The sequence below is a fragment of the Tenrec ecaudatus genome, chromosome 9, assembly GCF_050624435.1.
Source record: "Tenrec ecaudatus isolate mTenEca1 chromosome 9, mTenEca1.hap1, whole genome shotgun sequence".
In the NCBI taxonomy this organism is placed as follows: domain Eukaryota; kingdom Metazoa; phylum Chordata; class Mammalia; order Afrosoricida; family Tenrecidae; genus Tenrec; species Tenrec ecaudatus.
This window is the reverse complement of record NC_134538.1, coordinates 136,004,674-136,015,807: the sequence shown is the minus strand read 5'-3', so window position 1 is coordinate 136,015,807 and position 11,134 is coordinate 136,004,674. Positions and strand designations below refer to the sequence as shown.

The 11,134-nt window shown below is 45.0% G+C and overlaps 1 protein-coding gene across 2 annotated transcripts; it reads right to left on the bottom strand.

The window, feature by feature from the left end:
* Window positions 1–948: 948 nt before the first annotated feature.
* On the bottom strand, window positions 949–9,263 carry CAV2 (caveolin 2). Of its 2 annotated transcripts, XM_075558583.1 has the most exons (3): window positions 9,015–9,258; window positions 8,507–8,694; window positions 949–3,202 (listed from the first exon to the last, which is right to left on the bottom strand). In XM_075558583.1, exons 1-3 carry the CDS (start codon window positions 9,162–9,164, stop codon window positions 3,052–3,054), a joined length of 489 nt encoding a protein of 162 aa, XP_075414698.1. In that variant the 5' UTR covers window positions 9,165–9,258; the 3' UTR covers window positions 949–3,051. The 2 variants fall into 2 exon arrangements, with proteins under 2 accessions (XP_075414698.1, XP_075414699.1); XM_075558584.1 differs by lacking the exon at window positions 8,507–8,694 and having other exon boundaries at window positions 9,015–9,263.
* Between the last annotated feature and the right edge of the window lie 1,871 nt (window positions 9,264–11,134).

Genomic DNA, 11,134 nt, shown 5'->3' with positions numbered 1-11,134 from the left:
CATACATATGAGGCATTTGAAAATAATATAACCTGGGTCTGGAAGCACCTTAGTTCTCAAAGCGACGTCTTTGCTCATTAGCACCCTAATGAGGTCTCCTGCAGCAGGGTCCCCAATGCCATACATCATCTTATTTCTCGACTGGTGTTGAGTGATGATTCCGTGACAAGTCACTCTTCTTGTTTATCACAATGTTGCTTATCGGTCTAGTTGAAAAGATCCTTTCATTAAAGATAAGAAAACTAGGGCTTAGAGGTAAACCATTTTGTGGTGGTGACACCCTCAATTATGATATTACTGAGAGTAGAATCCAGATACGAGATCTAACAGATTTCTGAGAAAGGAAATCTGTATTTCCTTTTTTGTTTATTAAAAATAAACCAATGGGATATGGGTCAGTATCCAAAGAAGGACTTCAGTTCATTTTAAAAATATAGAAAAAAGACAACGACCTGCTTTAAATTATTTAAGGTTGGTCATTTTCCCAGATTTCACTGACTGAAGAAAATTTTTGCCAAAATCAGCAATAACTCTTCACATGCTCACTTTCCAAGAATAATTTTGGTTTCTCCTCTGGATTCATGGTAAAGGTATCCAAGTGCATGTGATTTATATTGTTATTGCTTTATTATTTCAAACACTGAAAACAAATAATAAGTTTATTTAGGATTAGCAAGCAGAGACTACTTCCAAAGAAGCTAGAGCTTTGTGGGTTTCTGAACTGGCTATTTCATACTAACCAACAACTGTCAGCAAGCGATGTAGTGAAGCTCTTTAAATGTTGAAAAGAGGACTTAAATTAGCAATAATGTCATTTTCCACTAATACATCCCAGGATTAGCATTCACTCATGCGTTTATTATGTATGATGAGTTTTTAAGATGGTAAAAACTCATTTCAAAAGGTTCTTCATGATTTGTTCTCCAAGTAATAAAAGCATACAACACATTTTATGGGGTTTTTGGAATGTTTATTATGAATACAGAGGAAGCCTCCTCATTACCTACCCCTCCCCTCAAACAGTAAAAAGACCCCACGTGAAACCTGGACCTTCTTGGTATCAACTTGAGTTTTTGAAGACGAACAGTTACTACAACATCTTAATAAAAATTCTTTGTGAAGAAATCAATACTGTTCAGATATAAGGAAATCATATGATCACTTGTTAAACGTTAGGAAGTTTTGTTAAGGTGAATATATTTAGACTTTAACACTTGCTGGAAGCTATTTGAAAAGACAGAGTCATGATTTATTACAGTAACTATTTGATTCATCAAATACTTTTGGCCAATCACCACATCCAAACTTTTCACAAACCATTTTAAATACAAGGTGTAGCTATAAAGTCATGACACTGATGGACCTTTTGAATTCACACAACAGAACCTATGTAACGAAATGAGAGGCATTGCTCAAGCAGTAAGTAGGTAACAAACGACCTTGTGAGTCTTTCTGAAGATGCCACAATGATCTAAAGCATTTCAAAGGTCTCTTTTATAACTACCTTTAAAAGCTTAGCTTCATAATTTAACCATGTGCAGCTTGGTCCCTAAGAGTATTCCAGTTCAATAAACTTTTATATTGACCACTTGGGATATTCTGAAAAATCAAACTAGTTTTCATTGGATGATGCTTTCTTACTAATGAAGATCTCCAAAGGAATGTGAGTTCAGATTCAGAAATTTGAGCATTTACAACGTACACACATTCAAGATGCTTACGTTATCGAAAACTTGTTTCAAAAACACATGCCTCAAAGACATTTTTGGTAGTTGCCCGTTATTTCATAATAATGGGCCTTTTAAAAAACAACAATGACTTGTAACACAGAAATAGAACTATGCCATTCAAAACGTGATAGGAATAACTTTACGCCATGTCACAAAACTCGTATCAGATAACATAGGAAAGTCTGTGGTTGTTAGTTTTTAATTTGGGGGTGTAGCTCAGTAGTGTGGATTTAGCAGTCTCTCCTTGTAGCTTACAATTGTACTAAATGCTAGAAAGAGCCTTTTTTGTTAAATGTTATTAGACAGCACCAAAATCACTTGTAGGTAAAGTGAGACATTAATAGGAATGCAAAAACACAGGTTTCATTTCTAACAAGAGAGAAAGCATCGCTTCAATGACAAAATACCAATCAGGTATGGGTTATTTTCAGATTATGACTGGATGCACATTAGTTCTAAAAGGCTCCAGGATTTATAAACGCAGTCAGGTAAAGTTATGCCAGACATCATTGGATAGTGACCTTTTACATTCTGTTCCCAAATAAGATATCCATGCTGACAAAATCAAGACAGTGTAATTTCACCAGTGAAGCTCCTTGAAGGAGACAGATTTACTTGTTTTATATATTATTTCAACAAGGTAAGAAATATAATAAAAGTGCTTTAGAGCAATCTGATTAGAGCAACATTTACATTAAATACAAAATATACAGTGAAACGAAAACCTTGTTAAATAGGCCTGTAGGTTAACAACAGCTTAAAGGATACATGCTCACGAATCTATTTTCTCATTCATTCATTTGGCTCCACTGATAGCCCTCGCCACCCGGGAATGCTGCTGCGTCTGTGATTCCTAGGACCTTCATACATTCTCGCTCTCACTGTCACCAGACTATCTGAAAATGTAATTTAAAAAGTTCTACTCAGCGAGTTAAAAGAGAAAAAAGAAAGGTCTCATGTTTTCATTAGCAATTGTGCAGAAAACAATTATGCCTGGAGAGAAATGTCCCTTGATCACAATAAAATTACCACCATAAAGATGGATACTTTTGTAGGAGAGCAAGAATGGTCTGCCTTTAACATCAGAGATTTGCCAACCTACTGGATGATTCTGGCTCTACAGTTGGGGAGGAAATTCTTGTCCATTAATTAGAAGAGCATTATTTGAGAGGATCTGCCTATAAATTTTTCTATGTGCCGTTGCCCCTCTTAATGGTTTTCTTAATTAGACAGTTGGGAAGTGAACAGAACAGGAGTGCTTCTGTGTGATTACAACAAAGAAGTATTAACAGTTTCCAACTCCAGACCGGGGTCCAAGTCCTCAGTCCTGGCTCAGCTGCAGGCTGACAGACGAGAAGCTCCGTCCCACGCTTGTGCACAATGGTGCAATGACAACATCGGTCACGCTCTTCCATACTGTCTGCACTGAAGGCAGCACCATTAGGCAGGTCTTTACAAAAGGCATTATAATCCTGGAATGGAGGGAGAGAGAGGCGTACGTTATTAGTGCCACCAAATAAAGCCACGGACGAGTGTTCACGCATGGACAGCTTTTACAATAACCACATTCACCTAAATGGGTTTGAACATTCAAACGAATAAATGAACAATTCTCCCCCAGTGATAAAACATACAGAAACCCGTATAGATGTTTCCAGCAGCCATGTAGATGACTAACACTATTCTTCCTCTTGACGCACATGATGTGAAACAGAAAAACACAACTCACTAAAATGACATGAACTAACCCTATCGCTAACCATGCTCCCTATCCCTCACCATCAAATTTGCCCAACTCGTCCATTTCCCCGAGAAGCTACTTCCTGGAAGCTCTTTTGGGTGCTTCGCTCCACTGCTCTCCCTTTGGGAGCACAATGGGGTAGACACTCCGTATTGGTGCTTCAGAAACACCAGCTCCAACTTAGTTCTCCCATTTGCCAGCGCCGATCGTAAACGGGTGCTTAGACGCCCACGTTCCTCCGAGCAGGTGAGGTCTTACAGTGAGGACAGCCTTGACCTGTATGCAGTTCAGGTTCGAGCTGAAAGGCAGTAGCATTGTGCTGGGCTCTATACCCATAGTCCTTCATTGCCGTCCTGCACACTGGAAGGGGCTGTGAGGTGGAGTGCACAGAGCCCTGAAGTTCATGTCAACGTTCTTAAACAAGACGAACTAGGTTTTCCTGCCATTCTTTTTCCTGTATGCCTTGTCCCAGGATAATTGCTTATACTTGTCTTCTCCTGTCCCGTTAATTTCTATGTAATCTTCTTAAAATTTTTACTTGATCTTAGGTGAAAGTTTACACGGCAGACTGGATGCCTACTCGGCAAGTCACACACCAATTGTCCTGTGACGTTGGTTGCCAGCCCGCAGTGTCAGCACTCTACCTCCACCCTACCTACCCCATTGTCATCCAACCCGTTTCCCTACCTCTCCTTGGCTTCTCGTCTTCATTTCTGGGTACATATTGACTGGGTGTATAGCTTATTGCTTAAAAGATCAGATGCCCCACAAGGGTTATTGTTTATTTTAGAAGTCAATGTATTATTTGGTTGAGAGGCAATCTTCAAGAGCGGCTAAATTCCAGGGCAAAAGGGTACCGCAGGGTGATAGTCTGGGGACTCCCCTAGTCTTTTTTCATCCAGTTAATCTGGCCTTTTGTACGAATTTGAGTTTTACTCTATTTCTTATTTTTGGGGTCTCTTGTACTGTGTGTCTGATCAGAATGGTAGGTAGTGGTAGCTGGGCACTCTCTAGCTCTTCTGGTCTCAGGCTAGAAGAGGCTATGGTTACAAAGGGTCACTAGCCTGCGTGCTAGCTTCCTCCTCGGGTCTTTGGTTCATTCTTTAGTAAACTTCTATGTGGGAAGACACCAAGCGTTGTAGCTCAGCTGGCCGCTGGCAAGCTCTTAAGACCCCAGATGCTACTCACTAAGCAAGGATGTAAACGTTTATGATCTAAGTTATGCTAATTGTCCTAGTTGTCCCATGAGACTATGATCTTGAGCCTTCTGACCCAATAAATCAATCCCATGAATTGTTTGGATGCTTCTAGGAAATAGCCCCGACTGTGCTCACTAAGTACTCGATTGTATATGTAAATAGATATGCAACACAATCAAGCGTGTATATTCACATTCCATCTATCTATGCACTAAACATACCTATATATGCACATGTGTGCACTTCCATATACTTCCCCATGCTCATATAGCACACATAGCTATCTAGGTAGCCACTCACATACTTTTTGTTTGCTTTTACTGTTGATGCAAAATTCTATGTTATAGCATTTACATAGTCGCCGTTGACTCCTGTGGACCTTTCGGTGTCTTCATTTACCTTGGCCAAGTTGTGCTGGGTTCCTCCATATTACGCACTGTCAGAATTACCCCCTGTCTACCTGATCACTCACTACCACCCACTTCTCATCCCTGGTAACTGCCAGAGAACATCGCTTTCTGCGTGTATACTCTTGGCTTTTTAGAAAAGTGTAACCCTCTTCATGTTCTCGGTTGTAGTGCTGTTTGAGCACAAATGTATTTGAGATTTTTCATGTAGTACTCCTGCCCTCACTGGCCCTCCCTGGGGCTGATCATCTGGTGTGTGTGTGGTTTGTGTGTGTGTGTGTGTGTGGAAAGCGTGGGCACAAGAGAGTAAGGTTGGTTTTCTAGGTTTGCTGTTAAATTGTGCCTTCAATAAGCATTGTACTGTGCATAGCCCACACTCAAGGAAAGATCAGGTAAAGTCTGATTGATTGATCTATTTTTCAGTACACTGAATTATTCATATTGGCTGTCTGCATAGACTATATTTATCTCATGTTTTGTTCTAGTGCTAGATCCGGTAAGCAGTCCTAAAAGCATGGGATGACTGGGTGTCTCAGGACTAACAGTCTGAACAAACAGAAATATGATCGATGGCAGCCTTTGCCTTCCCGGCTCATTGCGCTCTCACATGACATGTGGCCTCGGGCACATTAGTCCCAGTTACAGTGAAGGCAGGACAGCATACGGATGCTGGCGATCAGCGTTAATTTATCACGCACCCTCGCCCTGGCCCTGTGGTGCTGTCATTCTAATGAACGATAAATGGAACGATGTTGAGGTCCGACTACATCATGAAGATAATGAAATAAAATTATCGCAGATTGACGTTTGGAGAGACACAAGTTTAGAGGCGAGAGTTTCACAACCAAATCCACTCCAGTTCCAGGAGATGCCCTTTCTACTCTACCCGAGGCTCAGGCCTTTCCAAGCCCCGCAATCCCTCCCACCCCTGGGTTCTAAAAGGGAAGGAACACATCGCCAGGTGGTCTTCCCAGTTCAGCAAAGTGCAGCTGCTCACCTGGGAGGACTTCCGTTCAAGGGCTGCCTGTGGCGAACCCATTTTAATTTTGTTTGCTTCAGGGGGTTGTTCTCTCACTGTGGATCTGGGGATAGCAAACTCCAATTGTGTTGGCAATATCCAAAAGTTTTCCCTTCAGGCATCTTATCACCTAGAAGACTATAGGTGTACCTCTCGTGGATGACAAAGCTCTTAGGACAGAGATGATTTCAATTGGTGTCCCATTGATTTCACGGTCACAGCCATTTGCTGCATTAAAAAGCGATTTCTTATAGATATGAGTTTGTACCTGCTGCCTGTGTACCAGCAGTTTCTATATCTATGTGCACTAGGTCCCCCTCTAAATCAAATAAGGGGTGTGGGGGCTCCAGTCACATTTCTTTGGTATGATCCACTATGACCAATAGTCTGCAACTGACAACTGATAGCTAGCTCAGTCTGACTGTGGTACGGATCAGACCAATTTGTGGATCCCTCTAGAACCTGCACATCCAGCTTAAGATCCAATGCCATCAGATCAGCCTGGGCTCTGTTTTCGTGTTTTTTGTTTGTTGAAAGAGTTTCGAATCTGAAACATCATGCTGCTGTGGCTTGATTCAGTGTTCCCTTGGTTTGTGTTTTGATAGCTTTGATCATGAACTTCTTGGTAAAATAATAATAAACACCCTTCTGCCCATAAGCCCACCCCTCATACTGCAGCCTCACCAAATAACAACAACAATAATGATAATAATAGTTGAAAAACACAAAACAAGCTCTTTACCCAACTGGGTTGGTTTTTATAGACCTCCCCTTGAACTAGACTTCCTTTATCATGGGAATGCCAGCCATTAATGATATACCCATCTTATCAAGATTGAACTAACTGGGGGTTGGTTTATTTTGAATTAATCCCTCACTTGCAATAACTGATCACAAAGATGTGGCTGTTAAATATTAATGTTCCACATCAACGTAATTTGAACAACAGGCTGGAGTTCACCTTTGCTGTGGCTGAAAGCGAAGCGTTTGGTTAGTGAGCCATGAGAGTTCTGCATGAGACCACTCCCTAGCTTTCAGGAGAGCCAAGTGGAGATCAACATTTGGTGCATTACAGTTTTACTTCTATCTTTCCACTATTTGTTAATGTAATTTGCTCTGCCTTCCCCCTGCCCCCACCCCCAATTCTTCCACAAGAGCTGAAGGAAAGCCGGACACATTGATTCCAAGTACTGTGGTTTAGATTTCCAAATAGCTTCAGAGCCCGCATTTCACAACATGCTATGTGGTCATGCTCTGTTCTTCACATTGAATAGGAGAAAACCAGCACAGAGGCTAGGAGATTGGTTGCTAGTTAAAGTGGACTCTAACATTTTAATGTGCTGGCTTTGAAGAATGTGCGCAAATGTCAGGATTGGGGATAATTATAATTCCGACAAAACTATAGGGGCTTTGTGGACCTGTTCGTGTACATAGAAAAACACATTCATTTATCTGATAGTTGTTTGGCAGTTCAACATAGTTTAATTGCCAACAATCTTTAGTGATCTAGTTAAATCGGTGCACTTTATTTATCCTTAACTTATTTTTAAAATTGTTTAATTTTTATCCTTTTTGGTCCTTTGATTAAGTGATTAAGAAGGACACGGTGTTATTAGCTTGGTTGGGGATATGTGACTTTGAAAACAGCAACAAAAGCTTCCTAGAAAAATATGTCATTTTCCCTTTTAAAACATTGTTAATGCTGGAAAAGGTTCTCCAAATTTTATGATGTCTTCTGGGTGCAATAAAGTTATTAAAAAATGTGCTGATGTCCCATGAGTCTCCACGACCTTTTTCTCTGTAACTGAACACCACTGTCTTCAGCGCCTCCTTTAGAGGCCTCCTCAGACCCTGACCCAGCATGACCTGGGGTTCCATCCACCTGTGCTGGAGGCCCCCCAGCCTGAACTGCACACCTTGACACCCTCCCGTCTCCGCCCCTCCACAGCAGGCCTGAAGCAAGTCTGCCCTCCCTGCCCAATTAGTGCTGCCAGTGCCATTCTGCTTAGAGATCACTTTTGTTTTACCCCAAGCACAGGTGGTGACTGAATAAAAGGTGATGAGAGAACCCAGAGCCCTGCCCAGAACCGCTGGCACAAGTCACAACAGGAAGGTAGGAGACAGCAGGCTGTGTTGAGAGGCATGGCCTCCAGGTCTCTGCCTCCACACTCGGCTCCTCTTAAACCTCGGAGGGGAAACGACACCAGGGGAAAGACCAGTATTCCGAGCTTGGTCTCAATTCCCAATCGAATCTACTCTTCTAACACAGTTTATGGCCTTTCAAGACCTCCCCATACGTCTTCTCTCTCGGAGCTGAGACCTGCTGGAGGGAAGGGCGGGAGGGCAGGGGCAGGTGGCAAAGAACATCCGAACGGATCAGAAACCGACCCACCCAGCGTGCCCCTTCTCACCAGATGTGCAGACAGCTGAGGATGGCGAAGAGAATCCCTGCCGCGAAGGCCAGGGGGATGGCCAGGAAGAAGGTCAGGAACTTGTAGAGCACGTACTTGCTGATCTCAAAGAGGGCATGGCTGCAGATCCACACTTTGTCAAAGGAGTGCGTCGTCTCGGGCTCAGCGATCACATCCTCGAAGCCCAGCTGCCGAGACAAAGCGCGGGGAACCCCCCAAACGGTCACCCCACCTGCTGTCGCCGGAGCCAGCAGCCTTCATGAGGGAGAAGGAAGCAGGCAGGGATTGGACCAGGGCGTTGCCGCCTTCTTTAATGGTCAAGGCGGGCGCACCGGGATCTGGCTCAGGGTCCCTGGCGATGCAGGAGTCCCAGGGAGGGCGGTTTGGGAGTCCCGGCCCCGCGGGGTTGATCCGCGTTAGGGGCGCGGGTAGAGAGGACGGGACCAGGCGGCGGGGATTAGGGTCGGGCTCAGGCCCAGTGAGTTCCCGGCTAGGAGCCGCGCGTTACCTGGAGATGCGAGTTGAGCCGGTGGGGGTCCCGATCGGGGCCCGTGGCCGAGAACTTCTCCGCGTCCACGAAGTCCACGCCACTGTGACGGCTGTAGGCGTCGTCGTCCATGAAGAGCTGGACGTCCGCCTTCTCGCTTTCCAGCCCCATTGCGGCGCTCGGTGCGCGCGGCTGCAGCCCGGCTGGAGCGCACGGTCCCGGCCGGCGCGGCCGCCCCTTCCCTCCGCGCCGCGCCGCGCCCCGCCTCGCCCGGGCCCTCCCCGCCGCCGCTCGGGCCCCGCCCCCGGCGCGAGCCAGCCCCGCCCACCCGCTGGGCACCGCCCCTGGAGTCTCCGCTGGGCCCCGCCGCGCGGCTGGCAGGAGCCCCGCAGGACGAGGACCCACATCGCCCCGCAAAGGCGCCCAGAGAGCTGCTTAAACTTAGTGTTTGGGAGTCCACACGTGTGCCCCAGGGGTGGCGGACTCAAGAGGAGCCTTCGGCGTGGTAGTTAAGAGGGCGGGACAGAGACCCCGAAAAAAGCACAACCTGAAATCAAGGTCGTGGAGGAGTGGATTCCGACTCACAGCGACCCTAGGACAGGGTAGAACTGCCCCAGTGCGTTTCAGAGACTATAAATCCTCCCGGTGGTGGAAAGCCTTTATCTCCTGGCCCTCAGCTGACCATCACTCTGTGCCTGTGGGACCTTTAGCCGCCTGGTGTGGAAGGAGCTTCTGCTTCGGCGCTGTGTGGACACTGAAGGAGTGAATTCATGTTACACACTCACCTGGTCGCTAACCCACAGCAAGCTTCCAGCAGATGTTGCTGGTGCCTCTCCAGGGGAGAAGACACGACACCCCTAAAGGAACCAGTTCTCATAGCCAGGGGCACCTCCATCAGGTCTCCCAGCGCTGAGGGCAGTGGAGACAAGTTCTCAGTAAGAGAACTCCTGCCCCTGGGAGTCTGTACCTTTGACTAAAACAGAAAACCAAACCCTAACTGACTGCCATCAGGTGACTCATAGCCCTGACCCAAGCCACCCTGCAGAATAGGTGTCTGGGGTTTTTTGAAAAGGTAACTGTTTTTATTTTGATGTTACTGAAAACATGCTTTGTTTTTTCCCTCCATTTTATTGGGAGCTCTGCAGATATTATAGCGATCCACAGTTCAATTAGATCAGGCATGATGGCACAATTGCTGCAACTATCATTTTCAAAACATTTTCTTTTTTCTTCCACTCTTTGATAGCAGCTCCCCTGTACGCCCATCCTCCCCCACCCTAATCCCAGGAACTCTTGTTATTATGTTAAATATTATTGTTATCCATCCCCCAACCATTGTACCTTACACCATCCAATGTATCCAATTCACCTGCCATTCTGTGGTGTGTTCCCCTCGAGAGGGGTTATAGAGGCATCATTGCTATCAGCTCCCCCTACCCCCTGACCCCCTCCCTTTCTTTCTGTACCCTCAGAGAATCATTGCACCCATTACATTCCTGGACGGTTTGTCTCTCTTGGATTTCATGCATCGACTGATCTTAATTATACATACAAACATATGCACGTCTCACAGGATTAATGAGGTAAAACTAAGACCACACTGGCAGGGGGAGGGAATATTAAGGAACTAGAGGATGGTTATGTGTTTCATCAGTGCTATACTGCACCCTGTATATATCATCCCTTCCCTGTGGCCCTTGTGTGAGGGCCTGTCTAATTATCTCACAAGTGGTTTTTGGATCCCCACTTTGTCTATGCTCCTTCACGTCAAATTGATTGCTTGCTTTCAAACTTCTGATACCTCTTCCTGTCGACACCTCATGGTCTCACAGGCTGGGGTGATTCTTCCATGTGGGCTTTGCTGCTTCCCTGCTAGATGGCCACTCGATTAACTTCAAGCCTTTAAGACCCCAGATGCTATATCTTTAATAGCCAAGGATCATCAGCTTTCTTCACCACATTTGCTTTGGCACCCGTTTTGTCTTCAGGGGTCATGCCAGAAAGTTGAGTATCATACATTGCCACATAATTGGAACAAATCGTTCTTGTACTGAGGTAAGATTAACGTAGAGGCCTAAATTGCTTCCTTGTTTGTACACATACACACAGAGACAGATACTCCTATATTTATATATCTGTCC

Bases quoted from the DNA above. Each gene is read 5' to 3' on its own strand.
- CAV2 (XM_075558583.1), bottom strand. From the start codon at position 9,164: ATGGGGCTGGAAAGCGAGAAGGCGGACGTCCAGCTCTTCATGGACGAC. The intron at 8,695-9,014 runs GTAACGCGCGGC...TTGTCTCGGCAG, and splicing joins GGCTCAACTCGCATCTCCAG to CTGGGCTTCGAGGATGTGAT. The intron at 3,203-8,506 runs GTGAGAAGGGGC...CCTCCATTCCAG, and splicing joins CTCAGCTGTCTGCACATCTG to GATTATAATGCCTTTTGTAA.